At 46.3% G+C, this 27,596-nt stretch overlaps 1 protein-coding gene across 8 annotated transcripts in view; it reads right to left on the bottom strand.

The window, feature by feature from the left end:
- Ctif (cap binding complex dependent translation initiation factor) overlaps nucleotides 1–27,596 on the bottom strand; it is a 266,010-nt gene that overhangs the window by 17,675 nt on the left and 220,739 nt on the right. For all 8 annotated transcript variants that reach the window (XM_034518416.2, XM_034518412.2, XM_034518413.2 and 5 more), the window contains one exon: nucleotides 21,056–21,211. In XM_034518416.2, the coding sequence (XP_034374307.1) occupies nucleotides 21,056–21,211 (156 nt within the window). The remainder of the gene's footprint in view (nucleotides 1–21,055; nucleotides 21,212–27,596) is intronic.

Below are 27,596 nucleotides of genomic sequence, written 5' to 3'. Positions count from 1 at the left end.
CTCAACAAAACAAAACAAAACAAAACAAAACACCTCTAAAGCTGGGGCACACCTTTAATCTCAGTACTCAGGAGGCAGAAGCAGGTGAATCTCTATGAGTTTGAGGCTAGTCTGGTCCATACTTCAATCTCCAGGACAGCCAGGGCTACATAGAGAGACCCTGACTCAAAAAAAAAAAAAGAATTAACATGAGCCCATAGCTACCTGGATCCTAGTCAGGGGCGTGGCCTTCCTGTGATGGAGAGGGTAAGGTGGCAGAAACCACACTGCAGAAGTTGGACTGAAAGCTGCCCCTGGGTGACAAAACTCAGCTGGTTCCTTAATGGGTTAGAAGGAACCAAGGACAAACAGGTCAGGACAGCTGGGTGGGCCTGGGACAAGTATGCTCTGTTACTGTTCAGAGAATAATAGGGCCGTGCTGAAGGCATAATTAGTACTGAACTCAAGAGTGTCAGGCACCCAGCAGGAGGGTGAACAGGCCTGGGCTGAGAAAAGGGCCTAGGGCCACTTGGGGACCTCAGAAGGGATTTGGTGAGGACTGCCAAAGACTCAGAGACCTAGAGATAAGAGACTTTAATTGGCACCTGGAAATGTGTTTGGCTTTAGAACCTAACCCTTAGTAGAGCAGATATGTAAGAATGGTGCAGTACTACCACAGCTGGGAGCGCCTTTTCAGATGAACAATCCTCCGGCCAATATTCGTGTTCTCCATGCCATACTTCTGTGTTCAACTGACTGTGTCTCAAGGAGGAGATAAAGTGCTTAGTTTGGCATTTCTGCTCCCTGGCCCACTTCCACCAGGGCCTACCTTGTCCTCCCTCCTCTCCCAGACCTCCTTCTGGCCAAGCTTATCTGTTCACAGGCCTATGGAGCTGTCCTTCCTGTCCTTACTAGCCTCCCTTTTCCAATCGTCACTCCCTCTGTAGAACACACCTTGTTCCGTCCTGGCTCTGCTTCTCAGATAACTCAAGACAACCTCACAACCTTCCTCCCCTCCTCCTCCTCCCCAGCCCTCTTCTGTCCTCCTCTTCTCCCCCTTCCCCCTGCTCCGTTAAGTCTTCCCAAGTGCTCTCCTAGTGTCCCTGGCAAGAGGCTCACTATTCGTGGTCTAGAGGCAACTATTTGGTTTCTCCTAGCCTCTGAAATCTGTGAAGGCTGGATTTCTTCACATTGATCATGCTAGGTTTGTGCTTCTAAGACTGAAACACTGGGTCTGAAAGAAGCTTGTACTGTTTAGGGCACAGCTCTTGAGATGGTTTTGGAGCCAGGGTTGCCCATCCCTTGGCTCATCTTTCCACTTCTACTGGCCTCTAGTCAAGTCTCCCATACCGCACTGTGTGCCCTTGGCCCTGAGGAGGTGATCCGTACACCTTGAGCCCATCTAAGGCTGCGCCCCTGAGTATGTATACACACTGCTTGCTTATACTTGTTCTTCAGAGGTCACTAGGAGGGAGACTAGTTTCAGGAAGACACAACCATCAACTTTATTTCTTTTCATCTGCATGGGGGCAGGCAGTTGGGAAGTGAATTATCTGGGAACCAGGAGGGAGAAGTCAGGGAGAATGCCCACTCAGGTCTCTAGCCTGAGCAAACCTCCATGGTCAGTGGCTACATCGACCACCACTGAAGCTGTCCATAGAGAGGATCTGGTGAAGCCTGGAACTCAGGAGCCGTCCTGGCTGGAGAAGCAAAGGGAAGTCCTCAGCATAGAGGAACCTCCAGGGCACTAGAGGCCTTCAGCCAATGATGTCATTTAGACCAGGGCACTCAGCTGTAGGCGACAGACATTTGTATTACACAACTCTGCTGTGGTGTTTTCTTATGCAGGATAGAATGTTCTATGGCATCTCAACTTCTCCCCACCAGCCATCATCAGAAATCCTGAGTAGTGACAACTTCAAAATATATCTAGACCTTAGATATATTTTACCAATCAATACCCATAGCTGCGTGTAGAGTAATACCCCAGCCCACCATTGCCCTTCTGCGCTCTGCTTTTCACATGGGCATTTGCTCTACAGAGCTAAGAATGGCTTTCACACTTTTAAATGGCCGAGGAAAATGTATTTAGCTACAACGTAAAAATTATACATAACTCAAATTTCAGAGTCCGTAAAAAAGTGTGCTGGAATAGTCATGTTCGTTCATTTACATTTAATCCATAAGGCGGCGTGGTGGCACATGCCTGCAGTCTTACGGAGGGTAAAGCAGAAGGGTTGCTGGTTCAAGTTCAGCCTAGGCTATGAAGTGAGTCTCCAAATGACAGTGATGACAATGGCAAGGATGACGGCCAAAATGTGAAATGTATCATCCATAGCTGCCTTTGAGGCAAGGACAGTTGAGCTGAAGCCAGAACAGTCCATGGCATTGGTAAATACAAGTAACTACCCCTCTTTTCTTCAAAATGCTTGGGATTGAATGTATTTTGGATATCTGATTTTTTTTTCTCTCAATTTTTGAATATTTCATATCCATGAGTTATCTTGGGCATGGGACCCAAGTCTAAACATGAGATTCGTTTACGTTTTATATATACCATATAGATGCACAGCCTGAAGATAATTCTATAAAGCATTTAAAATAATTTAGTGCATGAAATAAAGTCTCAGAGTGTGGAATTTTCCATCTGTGGTTTCATGTAGGTATACAAAAAGTAAAGGAATTTGGAACACTGGATTTGCAGATAATGGATGTTTAACACATACATCGGCCTTGACAGGTTCTCTGTTGTTGGCTTGGTGGGGCAGAAGCTACTCAGGGAGACAGCATGTAAGAAGATTGCTTTTTTGCAGTCCTGGCTCTATAGAGTTGTGCAGTAAAGGGGTTGCTGGAGGGAAGTGTGGGGTCAAGAGCAGGTTTCTCCCCTTGAACTGACTGAAGTGAACAAGTTACCACAGCAGGGGATGGAAGGTAAGAGATAAGAGAGACTCATGAGAGAGGACCCTGGGAAGACAGGAAGAGGACTGGCTACATTGGAGTTGGGGCCATTACCCTGGTGGGCAGACTATCATAACTAGGTGAGGACCCAGGCAGGTCCACTGTAGCTGTCAGGGAGCCTGGTCAGTCTGTGGGCTCGTAAGAGAATTAAATCCAGCCAAGGTTATGTAAGCAGGACTCAGATAGCAGCTTGGGTTGGAAAGAGAGACACTTAAATCTGGCTTTAGGAGTATTTTAAAATCTTACACTATTATTTGCGTTTATGTATAAATGACTTTCTTCAGCTCTGTGCTAACTTTGTAGCAAAATTACATAGAGAGTCTGCAGCGAGGTGATGATTTTGTAACATCTTTTTAGCTTCTCTCAGTCGGACATCTCTGAGAAAACTTTTTATTTAAATGTAACACATGCAAAAATGTGCCCAAATTCCAAGTGTTTGGATGTATTTTCATAAAAGAAATGCCAAATCAAGAAATGGAACCAGAGCTGCCCCCAGAGTCAATGAGCCATTCCGTTAGGCCTCTGCTGCCTGCCGAGGCTGCAGCCTGGCCCTGCATTTGGAAACCCCAGCTCTGTATTGAATCTGTTGCTATGGGTTGTGGTGGCTACTCCCTCACCCCATAGCACTTTTCTCAACCCCACATGTTCTCAGCTACTGTGTTCTGGTGTTTTCTTCCAGGAGCATCTTGTCCTCAGCTTTTAGGAATTAGTTGGGCAAGGTAAGAATTTTAGTCCCAGTATTTCTGGCCGATGACAGAAATTCAGATCTGAATGAGACATCTCTAATGTGCCTTGGGTGGGAGGGCAGAAGCTAGTGCCTCTCAGTTCACTCGGTTTTTGTTGTTGTTGTTGTGTTTTGGTGCTGGGCATCTGGGAATAGAAGCCAGGTGTTGCACATGTGAGACACAGGTGTTGCACATGTGAGACACAGGTGTTGCACATGTGAGACACAGGTGTTGCACACACATCAACACAGCGATAGTCTGTGTCGCCAGGAAGATCATGTGCCTTCTCAGTTGAATGGTTAAGGGATAAGCCAGGATGACCGATAAAGATACAATACTGTTCTTTACCTCATGTCAGACACTTGACAAGTTTGATTTCTCCTTTCCTGCAGGAGCGAGGCAGATACAAAAGCTCTCTCCCACTTTACTAATGAAAAAGAACTTGTCCCAGGCCCCAGCTAAAACACCAGCAGTGTGGGATCTTCAAATCCTGTTATTCTAACCAGCTGATAGTCATCCTTCATTCTATCGCCCTCTTCCCAGAGAGCACAGAAAGAGAGAGGGAGAGAGAGAGAGAGAGAGAGAGAGAGAGAGAGAGAGAGAGAGAGAGAGAGAGAGAGCGCGAGTGCGAGCTCTGGGCTGGCTGGAAGTTTCTCTGAAGATACTTCAGTGTACCCAGCTCTACTTGTGGGAAATGACTCACCGGGGCCTACCATGCTGGGACTCCAGGGGACACAAATACACTTCCTGTGTCTCAGATAGAGCTCCAGGCAGTGTGAGCTGGCAGGGCAGATCTCTGAGAGTGACTAGAAACAGATAAAACTCCTCTAGCTCTGCATCCTGAGAAGAAAGAGCCACTGACTGGCTTCACAGGACAGTTCTGTCACGAGGACCTTAGTTCTGTCATCTACAAAACAGGCATGGGGGCCGGTCTAGAGTATGTACTAGGGCGGGTCCTTCTTGCTACAGCATCTGCATGCCTGAGAACCTGTAAATTCTCCCTTATGACAGCAAAAACTCCTTGAATGGGGGTTTCCCAGCTGAAAACCACAGGTCTAGATCACGTAAACTACAGCCACCAAACAGCTCTGTCCAAGGCTTGTTTTTCACAGCTCACGAGTGAAGAACGGTTTTTATAGTTTTAAGTAGTAGGGGATAATATATTTAATATATTTAAAGACTCCTCCTCCTTCAAAAGACTATGCTGTGCTACATGTAAATTATGATTCAGATTTCAGTGTCTGTAAATTCGGTCACACTGAGGCATGGTCCTTGCTTAAGTCGCTCCTGAGGCTAAGGACAGTTGCTTGTGTGCTTCAAGGCATAGGATGCGGTTGAACTGGATTTTGCCCGTTGGCCCACAAAGCCTAAAAAGTATTTACTATATGGCTCTAGGGAGGAGGTTCTGTGAAGGGAAGCAGTGGGGGGGGGGGGGGGGGGGGGTACGGAGGGAAGAGGAGCCACCAGAAGTTTTTGGAACCAAAGGACCTCTGCTCTGCTCTGATCTGCCCTTAGCCTTCTGCATGTGGCTGTCCTGAAGGCTTCATTCTATTAAGTGATCAAGAGCTCTCACCCGAGACTTCATGGACAGGCCTTGGGCCATCCCTGAGCAGAGGGCAGGATTCAGGGAAGCTTTAATGCTTCTGGGGTTTTTCTGGGCAACAGGTTCTTAGCAGGGCCTTCCCTACACCTTTCAAACAGCTCAGCACCCCTTTCCTTCAGGGCACCCATTTTTCTCACTTCTCCTTCCCCAGTGTGAATGTCCTCGGAAGGGTCACTTGATACCACACCTCCCAAGCCCCATTCAGCTATGACAGGAAAATCCACGGGTCTGGGCAGGAATGTGAGCAGGCGGGAGAGGTATTTAGCGATGGTCATCGAGAAGAAAGCCTCTTTCTTAGAGTGCTGCAAACTCCCCTGACCCCCGACAGTATAATCTATTTCTACCCATCAACAAGAGGTCACACTTACCCAGACCCCCCAAGGCCTCTTGCCTTCAGGGTTAGCCAAGCAAGTCTTGACTCCAGCCCTGGGATTCCAGGTATTTCCCTGGCCCCACCTCATCTAATTGCTCTCCAGTCAGCTAATCCTTGGCCACGCCCTCAGCTCCAGCCAGGCAGGGCACTTCAGTGTGGCCGGCAGAGCTTCTGAGACTTCCCATGGCACTGGGCCAAGCCCAGGGAAGCCTCTGGACTCCCCTTGCCCAAACCACATCCTCCCTGCCCTTCCCCACACCTCAAACTCTCCTCTGACTAACGTTTCCAAACCAAGCGGAACGCAGGCCAGCACAGACTCAGAAGCAGCAGACCAATTCAATCCCTTCCTGTCCCCAGCCCCGAGGACTGGTCATATCCCCCTATGGGTGAAGTACGGTGAGCCAACCAACCAAACAACCGGGGAGTTGTACCGAAGGTTCTAGTCTCAGGACTAATTGTTTTAAGCAGGGCTTCAGCCTTGATTCAAAGAGAATTTGTTACTGTAAGTGTGTTTGCATTTCCAAAGAGTGTTTGCACTTCCTAAGTCTAGCTAGCTAGCTTTCAACCCTGGGAAACCAGATGCAGAAAATACTTCTATGTTTTAATACCTCTGAGTAAGGGAGAAGGTCTTAGTTACAGAAATGCTCGCCCTAAGTAGGGCAGCGAAGGAATGGGTGGATTGTGCCTTCTCCGTGCAGGGCACTGTAGGGAGCCCTGGTGCTGATCCCCACTGTGGGTTCCCCTCTGAGCCCTCTTCTGTTGTGTCACCCCAGCCTTCTCCATTTCTATATCTCAACAACCCCCCGCCCCCCCTGCTTTGCCCATCAGGGATTGAAGAACTGCTTTTCACAGACACCCCTCCCCCCAGGAGCTGGCTGTGAGCCTTGGGGTTCAGTTCCTACCGCTCCCCATTTCTGCTGGGTGTTCAGAGAGAGGGAAGCTGCAAATAGTACTTTTGTGCATCCAAAACTTCCGTCCGAGAGCCTGAGGATTCCTAGCTAGCCTCCTACCATAATGTGGACTGAGAACTCTGCAAGGTGTCTGGCCCGAACTGAGTGGTGCCGGCATGGTAAAATTTCAAGTTTCAGAGACTGACTTAGTTCACACACTCACACACAAAGCATATAAAAAATATGGATTGCTGCAGTGATTTTTAGCTCTCAGGTTCAGGTAGGAGCACAGAGAGTTTGAGACCAGCCTGAGCTACAAAGCCAGGCTCTGTCTGGGAGAAACAAAAAACAAAAAACCAAAAAAACCCCAAACCAAACCAAACCAAACCAAACCAAACCAAACCAAACCAACAAAAAAAATGGCAACAAAAATTTTTCATTGGTAAGTTTTTACTGTTGTTTACATGATATTAAAATTATAATTATTTGGATATCCCTGATAACAAAATATTTTACACACAAGCACACCCTCCACCCTTGGTGGGGCTTTAACTGTGGCTACTAGAAGATTGGAAATTCCAAGCTGGGAGGTCGTGGTGTACACCCAGCCTTCAGGAGGTGGAGGCAGGCTGATCTCTGTGAGTTCGAGGCCAGTCTGGACTACAGAGTGAGTTCCAGGACAGTCAGGGCTACAAGAAACCCTGTCTTGGAGACAAACAAACAAACAAACAAACACCAAAACCAACAAACAAAACTTGAAAGCTGCAGATGTGGCTTCACATTGTGGTGGCACTGGCCGTGGCTCCGTGGTTGGGAGTCTGTTGGATTGGTAAGAGCGATGGTGCTTCTCAGACTGACCACAGCTGCCACTATGGCAGCCTCTCCCAGCTCTATCCTTCCTCTGCTTTACCCTCTTCTATCCTTGACCTCCAGGGGCCCTCCTGAGCCTGGGCCACTCCCTCTTGGTCCTCTTTATGGTAGTGGCATAGGGTGTTGGCTGATAGTCCCTTAGCTGTTCATGGATAGCTGACAGCAGCAAGTGGTTACTTAGTGCTCTGGGGTGGGGGTGGGGATGGGGGTCCTCCCTGAAGGCTCCTGGAAGTTTTGCTGGAACCTCTCTGTTCTCACCTGATGGTCCTGGCTTATGGGAGCCTGACTCTGGGCAGGTGAATTAAATCTGCCATCTCCCAAGCATAGGGACTGATGCTGAGGAAAGAGCAGCCCGATGTGCTTCTCGCTTTGCCTCCTTGAGGATCCGGTGCTCTTTTCTGAGACGCTATCCCAGATTCCTTTTTGAAAGGCTGACTGACTGACTGACTGACGGTTGTCTTCTGTTCGCTCGGTCTAAACAAGTTATTTTGTTAGTTTCTTCAATGAGTATTTATTGAGTACCTACTGTATGTCAGACGCCACTGGGGACAGAGCTATAAATAGATATATTTCCTGCCTCTCGAGTTCCCACGGTAGGAAAAAAAAAAAAAACAGATTAACAAAGAAAACCTGAGGTAACAGCAAGTATTGTCACGAAGAGAGAAGAGGCCGGCTGAGGACAGTGCCAGGTAGCCAACTGGGGCACGATGAGAGAGGAGTCACCAGGACCCTTCTGAGGAACTGAAAGCTAATCAGAAGATCAGAGTGTCTAGAGAGCAGTCACACCGTGTGTGCAAGAGCAGGCACACTGTGTGTGCAAAGGCTTGTTTTAATGGCTTTCCTCATCTTAGTTTTTTTTTTTTTTTTTTACTAAGAAACACTTCATCTTACACACCTAAAGGGACCCTTATTCCCTGTCTTCACTTTTCAGAGGTGTAGAGGGACAGACAGGGAGCTGTGGAGAGGAAGTTAGTTTGTAATTAGCAAACCTATAAAGTTACATGCATTTTATTCTGTTCCCAACAAGGAGCCTGAAGGGCAGAGAGGGAAGGGTGCCAGTGTGTCAGCTTCAAATCCACCTTCTCTGTAAGTGCCCCTCTTGCCAAGAACAGGTCTCTCGTTAGGCTTGCTCTTCTAGGGTTCAGCTTGGGCCTAGAAGTCACAGCCCTGTGCCTTTTGGCCCAGACCTATCAAAAAGGACCTGGATTCTAGCTGGGTCTAAGTAGATAGAAGGAGGGGGTGTGGCTTCTGGGTTTCTCTCCTAGGAGGCTCGAGGCTCCCTTGATCTCCATGTGCATATTCATAATGCCATTTCTGATCCATGCTGGGGATGACAGAAATGGAGTAGCATCAGCCAGCCTTACTGTGAACTATGGGGTTTGTAGAGCCAGCGAAGGCTGAGAACATCACATGTCGTGGAGTGTCTCTGGGCTTCAGGCACTCCCGGTTCTTAGCTCAAGCGCCAGAGAACTAGCTGGGCCTACTCCAGGCCATGGTGTTCCTTCGGGCTATGTCCAGCCTACAATGACTCCCCCCTATAGAGCAACAGTAACCGAGTTACGCCATTTTGGGTATAAGTACCAAGAAAGAGCACCTTGTTTACACAAACAAGTAACTGCCACTTGTCAAAACATCGAGAAGTACAAACTAATAAATAATTTATTGCGCCAATCAATAATGGCATGAAACTGCATTAAATTGATAGGGGAAACACCAAGCACACGAGCTTATCAATTACCCAGATGTACCATCCCCTCCCCTGAGAGTGCAGAGGAGGAAGTCTTGAAGACCCAGGATGCTGACCTGCTCATGTACCACAAGCCTTGGTCAGGGGAATCACCACAGCGAAGGGCTCCTGCCTCTGTGTCTAGCTTGACTGTAGTTTCTCCTGCCCCTGACACTCAGCCTACTTCAGACTAGCCTTTGAAGAGGCCTGTCACCTGGACCCATATCTGGCATCTCTGAGCCTGAACAGCTCTGGGGCCCAAGGAGCCTAACTCAGAGGCTTCCTTGGCCTTTCTTAGCTGCATTTCAATCAATCTCTCTCTCTCTCTCTCTCTCTCTCTCTCTCTCTCTCTCTCTCTCTCTCTCTCCCTCCCCCTCCCCCTCCCCCTCCCCCTCCCCCTCCCCCCTCCCCCCCCCCTCTCTCTCTCTCTCTCTCTCTCTCTCTCTCTCTCTCTCTCTCTCGATAACGTGTGACCTGAGAGTTGATATTAGCAACTAATAATATTGAAGTAAGGGCTGGAGAGATGACTCTGAACTTAAAAAAGAACACTTGTTCTTGCAGAGGACCTGGGTTTGATTCCCAGCACCCACATCGTGGCTCAAAACCATCAATAACCCCTTTTCCAGGAATTCCAACCGGCACACATGAGGCATGTATACATGTATGCAGTCAAAAAGTTCATACACATGAAATAAAATAAATAAATCTAGAAAACTTTTTAAAAATTGGAATAAAAGAACCTAACATTGCTAATGGTTAGTTAAGTGAAATAAGAATCATGTGGCAAATTGTAGCCAATACGCAGCTTATGAATATATTTTATTCAATTTAATAAACTGGAAAGACACAAACATAGCCATGTATGTTTCTAACATAACAGACTCATGACACTTTCCTTCTGCCTCCTCCTCCCTCCCCCTCCTCCCTTCCCCATCCCTTCCCCTCCTCCCTTCCCCTTTCAATAATGGAATTGACCCCAGAACCCAGATCTTTCTCATGCTATGCTCTCTTTCTCTCTTTACCTTTTATCTTGAGACAGGGTCTTACTGAGTTGTCCAACCTGGCCTTGAACTCTCTGTAACCCAGAGTTAAACTTCTGGTGTTCCTGCCTCAGCCTCCCTCCTGAGTAGCTATTCTCTATGTCTTCCTTCTCCTTCAGAGTGTTTTGCTTGCCTGCCTTGTGCCCATGGAGGCCAGGAGAGGGGATTGGATGCCCTGGGACTGAAGTTACAAGTGGTTGTGAGCCACTGTGAGTGCTGGGAATCGAACTCAGGTCCTCTGGAAGAGCAACCAGTGATTTCTAGTCCTCCTTTTGGTCCCTCTTAATATTTTTTTTAAAAACATAGTTTGCTTGCTGCTTGCTTGTACGTTCATATTCTCCCTCCCTCCCTCCCTCCCTCCCTCCCTCCCTCCCTCCCTCAGATATTTTCTCTGTGAACTGTCCTCAGAAAGTGGCCCTGTCTACTACTCTAGTGTTTCAAATTTGTTGAGCTGAAGGGACCCTGGACCCTGCCATTGGCCTGCTGGGAAATGGCCAAGTGGGGGTGGGGGTGGGGGTGGGGGTATGGCCAGGGCAGTTTTAACCAACCCACCCAAAACTTGCAAGTCCAGCTAAGCTAAGGGACCATCTCAGAAAAACCCACACCTCCTTTTAGCTTCTCCGCATTTACATCTTGGCCCGCCTTCAGCTAGCTCTGCAGAAGCAGGATGGGGGCGCTCTTGAAGTTCAGACATTAATTACCAAGTTAGAATACTTTTCAAATTACAAGGCATGGCCCCTGGAGACAAAAGGCTGGGAGGAACAGGAGAGGGAGGGCAGGGGAGGCTGTTACTGAGATGGGGAGGTGGGGCTCAGTTGAGAACAGGCTAGAGGCTGGGTGAGCACAGAGCCAGGCCCCTGCTTCATCTCAAGGCTAAAACCTCCTACAGAGAACACTGAGACGTAGGCTGCCCAGAACTGTGTATGAGATGCGGGGCTTTTCCTGATTGTAAGTGGAAAAGTTTTAACCATGCCATGTCTCCCCTCCCTTATTGATTTTCACAAAGATTGTCCTCAGGTGATATGGAGCTGGGAACTCTCCAGAAGGGACCTGGAAGAACAGGGTCTCAGGGGCTCTGCCACTCACCCTGACTTAAAAATGCCAAAGAGCTTTTAGATGGTGCAATTAGAAAAATGGCCTCACCAATGTGCCCTTGATAGGGTTAGTTCACTGTTCCCCAGACAACAGGAATTCTGTGCTTCAGAGGATGTACCCAAAGCTGCCTCATGCCACTTTCCAGAAGCCAGCCAGCCTCCTGTGACAGCCTCCCGCAGCCATGCGGCACTGGGAGTGTGCTGGCCATCTCTGAAGTCTGAAGACTGTTTAAAAATGGTTCTGGTGTGGGGACTGGTTTCCCTTTGGAAACCAGTGTCTGGTGGAAGGTGGTATTTTTATAACTGCAGGCTCTCTATCAGATCCTGTGTTACCATGGTTGCTAAGGGGAACACTGGCTTCAAATTTCACATTTCAGTGTGCTCAGCCTGGCTGAGGAAGCAGAACAGTTATGGGGTGGGGGTGGGGAAAGGGCGGGAAGGCTGGTGGGCTGGGTGGGGAACTCCTGCTGCATTTTGAGGCCACCTCAAAGGCACTGCCTCTGCACATGGATGTTTGGTGGCTGCGGTGGTGGGGTGTTCTGCGCAGGTCAGTATCATACCACAAGTGACTTGACTATGTGTGCCAAGCAGCAGAGAGGCACACACGGGTGGGTGGGGGACTAAATATGTGTGGGTTACTTTAGCAGGGATCTAGAAAGGGTTAAACCTGCATTTTCATAACATGAACCTTGGAACCTGTAGGGACTCTGATGCTAACCCAAGAGCTCAGGGCTTGGGTACCCGGCCCGGGGAAGCCGCATGTTCAGAGAAACATTCTGCCAGGACTCTGGACCTAAGATCAGAGGTGAAAGAAACTGTTCAAGGAGAAAGAGCCTCCTGGTTTTCCAGGCTTCATTTCCTCCGTGTCCTGTCCAATTGTTAAACTACAAACACTTTCCCCAACAGTGAGGGGCTAGGACCTACTCTCTGCTCAGATGGCCCGAGGGCTCTACCATTCCCTACCCCAGTCACTGTCCCCTTACCCTGAATTTGCAGCACTACATTTCCCAAAGTGCTTGAGTTCCCTGGGGTCCTCTGTCTCCGAACTTAGGTGACTTCCTTGTCTGAGAGCATTTCAGTCCAATAAGGAAGTAGCATTTTTCTTGTTGCTAGTTGAACGGATACATCACTTTCCTTTCTGATATTGGTTTCAGGCTTAAGGCTTTTAGACACTCTTGGATGTCATCTTGCGTACACCAGAGTGCGACTGGTAAGAGCCTCTTTGCCCCCACCAGTTCCCTATTCCCCATATACCCCCTTCTCCCATAGTCATACAGCATCCAAACCACCAGGCACGTTCTGGGCTGTGTCATTTCTGCAGATGCGGTTGCCATGTTGAAAGGGGTGGGGATCGCAACAATGTTTCTTCCTGGGGCTAACAGGAAAACTCTGCAGTCAGACCTGTTCACTGCCGAGCATGCACACAGCCTGGAGTGACAGGGCAAGCCTGGAATACCAGCACTTGAGGTGAGAACCAGAGGATTGATAGTATAGGGTCATTTTTAGCTACATAGTGCTTTAGAGGCCAGCCTGGGCTACACGTTCTTGCCATAAACAAACAAGCAAACACCAAAAATCAAGAAAGAGCATGGAATCCTACGATTCTGTAATAGGTGAGACTTAGCATCAAAGTACCAACGGAAGAACGAAATGATTTGAAGTACCTTGGAAGGGGTCACAAGCCATTACTACAACGTGCCAGAGGACAGAGGGTGGATGTTGACAGCCTTGAGCAGAAGTTAGCTCTTCCGTACACTATAAGAATTGCAAACCGCCAGGCTTGGTGGCACATGCCTCTAATCCCAGCACCCTGGAGACTGTGGCAGGGAACCATGAATTTGAGGCCCCCCAAAGTTCCTCATCATGAAGGGAGGGTGTGAGCAAGACCCAGACAGGAAGAATACAAGTTTACCCATATATACCTGGGGCAGGGTGCCTGCAGGGGTATCATGTCTGACTCTGGGGGTCCGGATGCCCAGTTAGAAATGTAGTCTCCCTTAGTGGCCTCCTGAGGTAAGAATCTTCTTGACTCATGCCTGAGACACATGCTACCCCACAGTAACACATTATGATGGGCCACAGTAGGGCTGCCACGTATCATTTGCTTCTCATAAACGCCTGGCTTACTTGAGGCTCTAAAGCCAACCCAGAACATGCCTGTGCTACCAAAAAAAAAAAAAAAAAAAAAAAAAAAAAAGAAACCCGAGGGTCTGACAGCTGATACATTAGGTTAGAACTCCACAGTCAGGAAGTTCAGCTGCTGAGATTTGAACTTGGATCTCAGTGCCTAAGGCTGTGTGCTCCCAAAATGCTTCTGCCTGGTCAGTAGCTGCTCACGAAATGCACCTGGGATGCGGCTGCTCCTGTTACTTAACCATGGCCACAGACCAGAATCAGCTTGGAAGGTTTCCATCCCCACAGCCCAACCCCATCCCCAGGAAGTTTGGTTTTACTGGGTGAGGGAGAGGGGCAAGGGCTGATTTGGGAATTAGCAATTTTGTAAACCTTCCAGAGGTGCAAGGTGAAGATCATTTCCCATGGATCCAGCCAATAAATCTCCCCTCCCTGAGGGGAGCCCAGAGCACAGCCTACCGTGGGCTTCTTTTGGCCCCAGCTAGGCTGCCAAGCTGTCCCATCCCCCTGCTCTGGGAAGTCAGGAGTGGTCCCCCTGGCAAGGTGCCCTTGAAGAATATCCTGCATGATTACCCACGCCCACTTCATCCCAGCCTTTCCCCCGAGGTCAGATTTCCCTGGAGCCAAAACAACGCGAGCAAATCGAACGCGTGCTCACGCACAGAGTTCAGAGATCCTCTCCCTCATTGTTGCACAGAGCAGCTTCATTTCCTGATGGGCCTGACTTGCTGGCCTCTGTTCCCCACTGTGCTTGTCTGCCTCTAGCAGCTCAGCTTGCTGGGTCTGTGGGGGTCTCTCCTCACATGCAGACCTCTTCAGGGTCACCTTCCACAGGAAAAACATGGAGGGACAGGTGCAGGGGGTGAGCAGGGGAGGCAGTACAGGTATGAAGGATTCCTGGCAGAGAGCTCCCCACACCCAGCTCCACCTCTGCTCCACTCCTGACCTGTGTCTGTGGCTGCAGAGTCCTGAGGAGGGTAGGAGTTGAGTTACCAGTAGAGATGGGCCGGGAACCAGTAGATGGGAGAGGGAAGGTAGGATGTTTTGGGAAGGGAGAAAGGATGAAAAGAAGTGAGGAGACCGCAGGCACAAAGCTTTGTTGAAAAAATTCCCCTGCCGCAGGAATTTCCAACCAAGCCCTTCAAGTAAGGGGCCCAGAGGGAGTTGTTTAATAATCACCCAAGGGACTCTAGAAAACATTCTCCCTAGGCTAGAAGGTGACAGTGTCACGGGGAAGTAGAACAGTGAGCCTTAAAGGGCATAGATGGAGGGTGCAGGACCAACCAGACCCAGCGTCTGCCAGGCTGGCCCAAAGAAGCCACCTGCTATGGGGGACACCCATACTGCAGCTCCATCAGTCGCTGGAAGTTCTTGAGTGTGGAGTCCTCCTTGTCATGTTACCTGAGGACCTGAGCTATGTGAACAGTACACTAAGAGTTCTGTTAGGGCTCACGGGGTGTCTTCCAAGTTATGACTTCTGGAGTCTCTTTACAATGTTTTATAGTTTTCAGTGTGTAAATCTTTTGCTTTATTATTTAAGTTTAGTCAACGCATTTTATTCTTTTGATTGGGATTGTAAATGGGACTGTGGTCTTAATTTCCTTCCTGCATAGTTCATTATCGGTATGTAGAAATGCAAGTTGATTTTGCATCATGCGGCTTTATTGAATTTAATTAATTAATTAATTAATTTATAGAGGAGGTCTTGCCATGCCGTCTTGGCTGGTCTGGAATTTGTTAATGTAGATCAGGCTGGCCTCAAACTCACAGAGATCCACCTGCTTCTGTCTTCTGAGTACTGGGACTAATGGCGTGTGCCACTAGGCCTGGCTTGTGACAGTTTTTTGAAGGATATCTTTAGGATTTTTTGATTTGGTCTTTCTGTATATATAGTTTGAGCTGTCCTCGAACTCATGATTCTACCGTCTTAGCTTGTCCAGAGCTAAGATCACCAGCGAGAGCCACCACACCAACTAAAATCTTTTCTATGTAACATCATGTCATCTGTAAACAGGCACAGTCTCCCATCTTTCTTTTGGATGCGGGTGCCTTTTATTTCTTTTTCTTTTTCTTTTTTGTTTTTCAAGACAGGGTTTGTCTGTATAGTCCTGGCTGTCCTGGAACTCACTCTGTAGACCAGGCTGGCTTTGAACTCAGAAATCCACCTGCCTCTGCCTCCCAAGTGCTGGGATTAAAGGCGTGCGCCACCACCGCCTGGTTATTTATTTTTCTAATTCTTCTGGACACATCTAGGACTATGCTTAACATGAGTAGATAGTGAGCATCCTTTTGTTTGTGATCTTGGATTAGAAGCTTCAGTATTGTGCAAATGTCTACTCCAACCACAGCGCTACAAAGATTCAATCTATATAAGAATACAATCTATATAAGAATCATAGTCATTCAATTTTACAGAAATAATTTAAAATTTCTAAAATTCAAACGGAGCCACAAAAAGCCCCAAATAATGAAAGCAATCTTGGCCAGAGAACAAAATTAAAGGTGCCACAGTCACTGACTTCAGAGTATATTACAAAGCCACAGTAACCAAACTGCATGGTCCTGGCATAAAAACAGACTTCTGGATTCATGAAACAAAATAGAGAGTCTGGAAATGAAGCCACACACCAACTAATCCTCAACAAAGGGGAAGACAGTCTGTTCAGTAAGTGGTGCTGGGAAAACCCACATGCAGAAGAATGGAACTAGACTACCTCGCCCTACATGAATAATAACGTAGATCAAACACAGGCAAGACTCTGGAACCATAAAACTATTGGAAAACATGATGAACAGATGCTTGACACTGACCAGGAAGTGGGTTTGGGATGTAACTACAAGTGCAGGCCGTGAAACAAAACCAGCCGAATAGACTTATGTCAACCCCAAACCCTTCTGCACAGGAAAGGAAATGATCCACACAGTGAGAGACAGTCCATGGGATGGGAGCGGATATTATAAACCAGACATCAAGTAAGGCGGCAATCCCCAAAGCATCTAAGGCAGTGCTTCTCAATCTTCCTGATGCTGAGACCCTTTAATACAGTTCCTCATGGTGTGGTGACCCCCAACCATAAAACTATCTTATTATTTTTTAATTTTTTTAAATTGTTTTTTATTTTTTCCCCTTCCCTTCTCTCTCTTGCTCTGGGTCCTGCTCGGCCCCTGCTTGCTCTGGGACAAAGGTTATGTATGTATGTATGTATTTATTTATTATATGTAAGTACACTGAAGCTGTCTTCAGACACCCCATATGAGGCCATCAAATCTCATTATGGATGGTTGTGAGCCACCATGTGGTTGCTGGGATTTGAACTCATGGCCTCCAGAAGAGCAGTTGGTGCTCTTCATCACTGAGCCATCTCACCAGCCCAATAAAACTATTTTCATTGCTACTTCAGAACTATAGTTTTTCTATTGTTAGGAACTACTGGTGTTATGAATCACCAGTGTTTTCTGGTGGTCTTAGAAGGGGTCCAGACCCATAGGTTGAGAACCACTCGCCTACAGCATTTCTAGGACTCAATGGCAGAAAACCTAGGAACAGAGCCAGAAAGTAGGTGAGGGGTTTGAATAGACATTTCATCCAAGAAGTCATGCAGATGGTTGACAGGTACATGAGATGTTCAACATCAGTCATTAGGGAAATGCCAATTCAAACAGTGATTAATTAATACCCATTATCAAAAAACAGAGACAGCAATTCCTGGCGAGGCTGCAGCAAACTGGGAACCCCTGTATGATGTTTGTGGGAATGTAAAATAAGGTTGTAGATTGCTGTGCCCAGGTTCCTCAGCAGACTCTAAACAGAGCCACATTCCTGGATTTATTCAGATGATCCGAAATCATGGTTTCTAGGCATTTCTGCACTCACTCCGAGTTCACCACAGTAATGGCCTCAAGAACCACACTGTGAAAAAACGACTGAACCGGCCATCACTGGGTGAGTATAGAATACATGGTGTGCATGAAGACTTGAGTATCCAGTGTTAGAAAGGGCAAATCCCTCAATACCAGCAATGTGGATGAGCCCGAAGGACATCGTGCTAAGTCAAACAAGCCAGCCAAGGAGAGTGATTACCTCGTGGTTCCACCTGTATTAGGTGTTATGGTCTGGAGGGGTTTGCCCTCTAAGTGTTTATGTGCTAGAAGCTTGGGCTCTAGTGTGGCAGTATTGGGAGTTTCCATAGAACCTTTCAGAAGGGGAGGCATAATGAGAAGAAATCAGATCACTTTGGGGGAGGGGTCCATTATCCCCTAAAGGGGTGAACACTGTAGAATGAGTTCTCCAGTTGTTATAAAAAGAGCAGGCATGATCTCTGACCTCTGACCTCTGGTTTCCTGTCATCATTCTGTGATCTCATGTGCTTTGCCATGATGCCTTCCTCCATGATGTGACTGAGTTGCAGGAGCTGGTACCACGGAGTTTGGAATGGTAGCCTTGTAAGCTAAATAAATCTTCCTCTTTCTTTAGACAAAACACTCAACATCTGGTGTGATAGGAACGGAAACCATGCTAATTCACCAGGTATCTAAGATAGTCGAAGTGACTGAGTCAGAGAACAGAGAGAAGGCTGGGGGAATGTGGAGTGGGAGCTGTTTGCTTACCAGTGGGTACAAATGCTGCAGTCAGGTAGATATGTGAGCTCTAGAGGTCTTCTCTATGTTCTCTATATAGAAAACACCGGCATATTTATATCTAAGAAGCTGTTAAGAGGGAAGATCTCCTGTAAATGTTAGCATTATGACAGTAAAGATTTTCTCCCTGTTTGTGTGTGTATATGTATGTGCTGTCCATGCATGTATGTGTGTGCTCACATGCATGTGAGTATGTATGTGGAGGTCAGGGGTGGGTGTTGGGAGTCTTTCTTGGCCCTTTCCACCTTGTTAACTGAGGCAGGATCTCTTGCTAAACCCAGAGCTTGTGGACTTGGCTAGTCTAGCTAACCAGCTAGCCCCAGGGATCCCACCTCTGCCTCCTCAGCACTGGGTTACAGTTGTGCCACATCTGCTTTGCAACAGGTGTGAGGAATCTGAACTCCAGTCCTTGAATTTGCATGGCAAGTGCTTTTCCCACAGCACCATCTCCCATCCAAAGAAAGTAGGTTGAAAAGAACATGTTAAGCAAACATAAGATGTCAACAGGGAGGCAAGAAGGCACAAAAGAACACACACACACACACACACACACACACACACACACACACACACGTATGTTCTCTGTCTTGGCCCCTTCCTGTTACTTACTCTCTTTGCTTCCTGGCTGCCACAAGGTGAGCAGCTTTCCTTCATGCCCTTCCTCTGTGATGTTTCTGGCTCTCCACAGGGATGAAAACAGAGCCAGATGATCATGGACTGAACCTTCTAAAACCATGGACCAAAATCAAGTTTTCCTCCTTTAAACGGTTTTACTTACTCAAAGTGCTATGAAACTCTTTTTTTTTTTCAATTGAGAAAAGCCCCAGAGTGATCTCTCTCTTCCCCATGGGGGTACAGCTGAAACCTGGGCGAGCGTCAAGGCAGGCAGTGAGTAGCTGGACCCCAGTGGTGTCTCTCTGATTTTTTCTTGGACAAAATGCCGAAAGGCAGAGATGGCTTATTACTCAAGTTAACCATGAGCACCACATGATTCTGCATTTGTCAAAATGTCCCCCCACCCCCCACAAAGCTTAATTCATTCAACAAGTGTACATGAGGAAAGCCTCACTGCTCCCTGCCTGTGCAGACATCTTGGCACCTTCCGGATCTCACACCACCAAGTTTGCACTACCTTAGGTGGTGTGAAAAACTCTCCCAGCAGCCAGGGCCAGCACTCCCTACAGCCCTGCTTCCTGCTGGAGGAGCAGGTGAGAACACCAAGAGGAGGGGCCCAGATCATGCAGAAGAAATTGGGAAATTCAGGTCACAGCCCCAGGTCACTGTCCCTTATGTTGAGGTGGCTCATAGGAGCACATGGCCATGTGGACAGGAGTGAGCCTCTGAGAGGGACACATTCTGAAGGGATGCAAAAGGCCAAGCTGCTGCTGGTCCTCTTGGCACTGCACATTGACCTGAGGCCCCGAGGAGTAAAACCAAGTCAGGAGAGGCCATGAACTGAATGAGTGAGACATCTCTAAAGTCAAGCATATTCATAAAGAAACAGAGACTACCGGCATAGGGCGGCTCAGCGCTGTGGGTTTAGAAGTGGCCAGAAGGGTATGTGTGCTCTGCTTTAGGCTGGGATGAGCACACCACCGTCCTATAAAGGAATGCTCCCCAAACAAACATACCTGCACTTTGCTCACATTGCTTATTATAGTCTATTAAAAAACAAGCATGTCTCTTGACTGCTCTTTTCCTCGGGTCCATTTTCTCCATAGCTTTTTCCAGAAAATGCTCTAGAGAACCTGCCCACACTCCTAGTCTCTCTGCCAGAGCCCCAGGACCCCCCCAGCCCCACCCCCAATCTTTTTCTGCCTAGGACTTTTGGTTCTCCACCCATTCCCTGTGTCTTGGTGGCAGCAAAGGGCTGCCAGGGAAGGAGAGGACAGGGATGGTAGAGTCCAGGTTAGTATCAGCTCCTACTGAAGGATGCTGGGACGCTTTTCACTTACTCTTCTGGAGCTTTCTGGAGGCATCCAATTCAGACTTGCCTCCTCCCTCCTGGCTCCTCCTCCTCTCTCTTCTACATAGGACTATACCATCTCTCTGTTTGTTCCCTCTTGCTGGGTGATACCACCTGTCTCTAGCCTTGAGCCTCAGGTACCCACAGATGCCTGACAGAGTAGTTTCCTTACTCCCCATAGGACCCCATGTGGACCTATTTTCCTGGTTCTCATTCCCACAACAGTTCTCTTCCTGAGACTCACATCCCAGGGCATGTGGCCATGTGGAAGGTAAATAGGCGTTCCATCACACCCTCCTCCCTCTTCCATCCCCTATCAGCCAATCTTGATGGCTGCTGCTCTTAAGGATGCTAGAGCCTCACCCTCAGCTTGCTCCCTCCTAGTGGGAGTTGGGATGTTTCCCTGCCACCTGGCTTCCGGCCAGCCTCCCAGTGTTCATTTCTAGCTTCCAACCAGCCACAGGTGACCTTACAGAGTGAGTTTTTATATCTGAGAGAGCAGACACCCCAAACTCCCATCTCCAATGTCTCTTGGACTCTTTTATTTACTGTTTTAAAAACTTTTATTCTTACACGTAGGATGAGTTTATGTGCACCGCCCATGGCAATGCCCAGAGAGGCCACAAGAGGGCACAGGCCACTGGAGTTACAAGTGAACTGCCCAGCCTGGGTGCTTGGAACTGAACCTGTATCTTCTAGAGCAGTAAGTGCTCTCATCCACTGAGCTATCACGCCATCCCCTGTTTATTACTTAAGATAAATTTTAGAAGCAAAAACATTAAAAACAAATCAGTGGCAAACCAACTAAGTCCAAAGGTCCATTCAATGCTATAACACCATAAACCTCTTCTACCAAATTCCAGATTAGGAGTCACTGAAGTCTGAGCTAAAGCTTACAGGGAGTAGAAGCATGGGGACATCGTCTGTCTCCTTTACAAAGAATCCATTCTTCTATCCGTAACCCAACTCCATTGTTCTGTGTTTTTCTCCAGTGTATATGGGCAGGGCTTCTGTAAATATCGACAGGTGGGCAGGGCATTGCCAAGGCCTTTGCTCTTACCTCCCTGAGGCATGTGTAGATGGGACACACCAGCACTCGGAAGGGCTCGCCAGTGCTGCTCCGCATGGTGCCGAACACCTCACACAGGAAGGTGATGAAGCCCAGCCAGCGCTCCACATCCTGCTGCTGCAGCTCCTCACGCACGGTGAAGTCCTTCTGTAGAGGCACAAGAGAGCATGTCAACCTCACCGGGGTTGGGAGGGGCCCAGGCAACACCAGCTGGACCACAGCACGGTCCAAGGGCTGACCTGGGGTTAAAATGAGGATAGGAACCACCACTTCTGGTTATCCTGGGTTGAGGGAAAAGCTTTTCCTCCTCTGTGAGTTGTTCAGACTTGGCCATCTTCCTCCTTCACAGATGTCCCTCAGCCTGGGCTGGAAGTTCTCAAGACTGGGGATGGATATGGTGGTAGCCAAGGTGAGTCTGAGTGTGTATATGTGTGTGTGTGTGTGTGTGTGTGGTGGGAAGGGGTGGGAATGACACCTCATTATCTCCAGGTTCAATTCAGTTCATCTCCTTTGTCTCACTCTCAAATCACCATCCTATCAGAGTCAAGGAGAACACCACTCGCCCATACAGATCTGCAGTCTACAACTAAGGCCCACTTTAGCTCTCGTGCTAGGCTCAAAGCAGAAGTACGACTCCTACTCACTACTGCCTAGCAGAAAATAGAAAAAAAATTAATTTATTAATATTTTGTGTGTGTGGGGAGGTGGGAGGAGTGTATGTGCCATGGTGTGGAGGTCAGGGGACAACTTTGGAGTTAGTTCTCTCTTTCTACCTATACATGGTTTAGAGGGGTCAAACTCAGGTCACCAAGCTTTCATGGCAGTGTTGAGCTAGCCTGCCCACCCAGTAGGAGAATCTAAAGTCTTCACTAACTCACTCACTTCTCTATCTATCTGCCTGTCTATCCTTTCATCTATCCATCTATCTGTCCCATTCATTCAGTCATCCATCCATCCATCCATCCATCTACCCATCCATCCATCTACCCATCCATCTGTCCACTCATTCATTCATTCAGTCATCCATCTATCCATCCATCCTTCTGTTCATTCAGTCATCCATCCAACCATCCATCCATCCAGTCATCCATCATCCATCCATCCATCCATCCATCCATCCATCCATCTGTCCATCTGTTCATTCATTTAGTCAGTCATGCATCCATTCATCCATTCATTAATTCTTCTCTTTAGAATATCAATATCAATGTGCTATGGATCCCGGCAATACACAAGGGGTCATGGTAAAGCATGGCTACCCTGAACTACTGACACAAGAGAGATAGGTTCTTTGTCATCAGATGGTTCTGGTAAAGTGATTATGCAGCTCAAAAGTAGGAGTGTTCCTAACTGTAAACCAGAGTCTTGATGAAGGCTAGGATTCTGAGATGCAGACAAGGTCCAGAGGCAGTCAGGGGGCAGCACAGGAAGCAGGACGGAAATTGCCAAGTGCTGAGGAAGGAGGCACAGGATCAGTGGGGTCTCAGCTTTGTAAGATGAAGAGGTTTGGGGAGTCTGTAATACCACAGCGTGTATTTAACGTTTTACATTGGCAAGTGCTGCACATAGCATGGTTGAAATGGCAACTTTTATATTATCTTATTAAAAGCAAAAAATTAAGACTTTCTTTAATGAATGTTCCAGCCGGCAAAATATATGCCTCACTTCTGAGGGCATCATGGCATAGAAGAACAGGAAGGGAAAGTGAAATTGAAACCAGGCAGACTTAACGGAGTTAAGTCAAAATAAGCCAGTTAAAGATTGTTTTAAAAAGAGTTAATCAAAAGCCAGGAATTTTGTTTTAGAAGAGAAGATATTCAATTTTTATTAGAAAATTATTTTGGCTCTTTTTTTCTTTTCTTTTTGAGATAGGGTTTCTTTGTGTAGCCCTGGCTATCCTGGAACTTGCTCTGTAGACCAGGTTGGCCTTGGACTTGAGATCTGACTGCCTCTGCCTCCTGAGTGCTGGGATTAAAGTATGTGACACCAATGCTCTGCTCAATTCTAATTTTTAAATGCAACCTGAATGATAATTTCACAGCAGTAGTTAGTTAATAATGCAAAATCCAATTACTAAAGACTGGCTAAGACGGTGAGATGGAGACAAGACTGAAAGGTGAACTTCACTTCCTAACTTATACCATGAAGATTCTTATGTCAATTGCTTCCCCTTAGCTGGCTAATCAGAGAAATACAAGTAAAACTGTGTCCTGAAGACTACTAAGATTGCATCGTCGGCAAGATAACTCAGTGAGTGAAAGATATTTGCAACCAAGTTCAATCCTGGGACCCGCAGCTTGGAAGGACAGAATGGAGCCTGGCAAGCGATCTTCTGCCTTGTACATGCACAGTGTGGCATCTGTGTGCCCTACCCCCACAATAAATAAATGCAAAAAAAAAAATGTGCGTTAAAAAAATAAACATTAGGAACCAGTGGCAGACTGAAAACAGGGTATATTAAGTAATGAATGAGTCAAAGTAGCTACGGACAAACAAGAAGAGAACTAAATTAGTAGTAAAATCAGAGTTTTTCTTTTTTAAACATAAAGCTATAATTACTTATAAAGGTAAAATATTGTTTATTATAAATAGATAATAGGACACTCTCAAAATGTAGCAAAAGCTATTGAGACAAAGAGGAACCAGATGCATTACACTAGGATGTTAGGTCAGTGATGTCTTATTTCAGAGTACATGGCCAAGAACGAGTTACTTTGGCCATGTACTCTGAAATAAGACGTCCTAATTAATAATTCTAAATTAGGACAATACTCATAGAGAACTGATTCTACTATAACTTCCCAAACATAATGTTGTCACCCAGTGTAGTGTCAGAAGCAGGTATTTCTCTGTGAATTCAAGGCCAGCCTAGTCTATCGTGTTCCAGGACAGCCAGGGGGCTACTCAAAGAGATTCTGTCTCAAAAAAAAAAAAAAAAAAAAAAAAATCAAAAATCGAAAATCAAACCATCACCAACAAAACACTTATGGAATGTGGTTCAAGATACACTGAGAGGTCAACATGTCTACTGACTATTCAACCGTTGGCCATTAAACAAGAGAACACAGCACGCTAACCTATGTTCTTCAGTGCAAAAGCTACCAGTCATGTGTGAATGCTTAAAGGGGCTCACCAAACAGTGTGTTTACTGATGAAATGGACAATGGTTTTGAGGACACAGTATGGGAAAAAGAATGTAAAATGTGTCATTTAAAAAAAAAAAAAAAAGGTTGAGTAGGGCTGGAGAGACAGCTCAGCAGTTAAGAACTCTAGCAGAGGACCGGAGTTCAACCCCAGCACCCATATTTGACGGCTCACATCTGCCCGTAACCCTAGCCCCATGGGGAGCTGATGCCTTTCGCCACACAGTGATCTCCACCCAACTGTATGGACCCACACTTAGGCACGTGCACATAGAACAAATATTTTTAAAAAGTTGAGTATATGCTGAAATTCTGGATACACTAGATTAGGTAGAACCTCTAATTACATTTAAAATTGTGTGAGCAGGTTGTGTTGTACTTCTAGCAGACAATGTTATCCAAAAACTCTACTCCAAAAAATTAGAAAACCATCATTAGCTAAGAAGATAGAGGAAAGAACACAGTATAGACAGAAGGAAATTAATTAAAAAAAAATAAAGAAAGAAAATTGCCTACAAAAGCTGGAAGGAGGAATTAGAAAATAATTTAATGTGAAAACAAATATGGAAGAGGTAATGCAGGATCAAATTTGACTATGTTAGGTCGAAAGACACAATGCAGTGAATAATGTTGCAGAAAAATAAATATCATCAACCTTACTGAAAAAAAAAAAGAAAAGAAAGAAAAATCAAGGCCAGGAGAGATGAAAAGACATGAACTGAAATCAAATTATGAAAGAATTACCTTTATAGGGAGGTCTCTAAAGTTATGACTCTTTAATAGGGAACTCCATCCAAGCTTTTTGAAACTTGAGATAATTGTTGTCATTTGGAAATGAACCCAAAAACTCAGGAAAAAGGGGCTTGCCGGCTGGCCATCTACAGGCGACATCTCGCAGTAAGTCATAAACAAGGAAGCCCACTGGCTGACCTCTCTAATGTGAATGGATGGGGCAGTCCTAAATGAAATGCTAGCAAGTAGATCCATCATAACCAAGTACACTTTCATCCCAGGAAGGCCATAATGATTTAGCATCAGGAAATCTATAAATGCAATCTATTACATCAAGGGGTCTGATTGAAAAACAGTGGCAATGCCCATGGGTGGAAGGAGAGAGAGAGAATTATTAGATTATATGTATGAAAAACCCAAGAGAACCCTCTAATAAAGATTAATCAGGGTTTAGTAACTAATTAATATGAGTATTTAGATATTAAATTAATATATAAAAGTCAACAGCTTGCTTTCTTGACACAATTTACCAGTGAGATGTTTTAATGATGAGAAACTAGCTTATAAAAGCCTAACATTGAGTGTGTGTGTGTGTACAAGGGTGAGAGACTTGAAGAAAAAAAGAACTTAAAAGTAATTTGAAAGAATAATAGGGAAAAATCCCTAGTCAAGACACAACAAAATTGGAAAGGGCTGTATTACTTTTAATTTATTCCAAAGCTTTAATAATTAAAAGGCCATGGGATTGACCAAGCATGGATAGCAAGATCAGACAGTCCAGAAGCAAATTTGGCATCCACAAGGGTTTATCATATGATCCCCAGAGGGCAACAAATCAGAGGTAGAGGAGATGCAACATCAGAGCCACAGCTGTCTGCTATCAGGGAGGAAAGAATTCATCCCAGACCCTACGATGAACTCTAGGTGGAGTAAAAAGTCAATTGAGAAAAATGACAATTTGAAGAGGGTGAAATGGAGTGAAATCACACGTCCGGGTGGAGAAAGGTGGGCTTTATAGGGAAGCCACAGAGGCTGCATAAAACAGCAAAGAGGCTACTGACGGGGGGGGGGGGGGGGGGGGGAGGGGGGAGGGGCGGCAAATATCGGGCCTTCAGGAAACAGGACTGAGGGTAATTGCTTAATATATAGCAGCAGTTCTCAACCTTGGGGTCAAACGACCCTTTCACAGGGGTCACATATCAGATATCTTGCATGTTAGATATTTATATAACAATTCATAACAGTGACAAGATTGCCCAGTTATAAAGTAGCAATGAAAATAATTTTATGATTGGTGTGTGGGGGGGTCATGACAATATGAGGAAGTGTATTGAAGGGTCATGCATGGCGTTAGGAAGGTTGAGAACCACTGATACATAGGATGTTCAAATTTGTAACAGTAGCGCCAAGCTCATCATAGACGAATATGGAGGACATTAAGAGGTAGGTTATTGGTCAAAATAAAAATTGCCAATAAATATGTGGAAATGGCTGTGCACAGTGACTCATGACTATAAGTCTGAGGCAGAGGCAAAGAAGATTCATTCACTGCAAGTTTTAGATCAGCCTGGGCCACATAGGGAGATCCTGCCTCAGGACAATCACCAAAGAACACAGACCTAATACAGGTAGTAGTTGAATGAATTGAAAATACATTTTCATCTGTCTGCTACATTAGCAACATTTTTAATCATCAGTGCTGGTGAGGACTCAAGAGACAGGTATTCTTATATGTGGGCAGTATACATTTTTCCTGAGAAACCTTAATTAACCTTAACAGTCATCTGGCAATTGCACCTCTGGGTGACTATCATAAAGTAATAATGAAAAAGACTCTTAATGGGCCAGCAAGAGGGTTCACCGAGCAAGGGAGCTTTCCTCCAAGTCTGACTTTCTGAGTTTGATCCCACATGGTGGAAGGAAAGTCATGTTTCCTACAAGCTGTCCTCTGACCTTCATATACAAGCTGTGACGTGCACATGTGTGTGCATGCACACACATCGAAAGATGCCTTGCAACAGGCTGAATAAAAAAAGTTAAGAGCCTAAGCAACAAGACAATGGTTAAGTCAGTGATGACCCAGGTGTCCATCGAAACTTGCTTGTTGGTTGGGCTGGTATGTATCTTTGATCCCATTGGGATCAGAGGCAGGCTGATCTCTGTGAGTTCAAGGCCAACCTAGTCTACAGAGTAAGTTCTAGGACAGCCACTGTTACAGAAACCCTGCCTCAGAGAAAGAAAGGCAGGCAGGAAGAAAGAAATTAATTTATAAAAAAAGTTATTCAAAAGCATGAAGCAATGTTTATATAATGCTAAGTGAAAACAGTGTTTGTGTATAATGTTATCCACAGATAACATTAAAAAAAAAATTGCTCGAAATGCTTAACATGGTTAGCATTTCGTGGAACTGTGCGTGGCCTTTATTCTTATCATATGGCTTTTTAAAAATTTCTATAGCCATTTCTTTTTCATAACCAGAAAAACAGGTACTGACTGTAATGGTTCCTTTCCTTGCCCACCCCCCCTTTTCCTTTCTAAAGTAGGACAGTGGAAGTCTTGGGGTGATTGGCAGCTGGCACTGGTTTCCACCAGATGGGGTGTGAATATGCCTCACCTAGAGGCCGGAGCCTAGCCTGTGTGTCTCCTCCTGACACCTC

The sequence above is a fragment of the Arvicanthis niloticus genome, chromosome 14 (assembly GCF_011762505.2).
Source record: "Arvicanthis niloticus isolate mArvNil1 chromosome 14, mArvNil1.pat.X, whole genome shotgun sequence".
Lineage (NCBI taxonomy): Eukaryota > Metazoa > Chordata > Mammalia > Rodentia > Muridae > Arvicanthis > Arvicanthis niloticus.
This window is presented reverse-complemented; position numbering and strand designations above follow the sequence as displayed.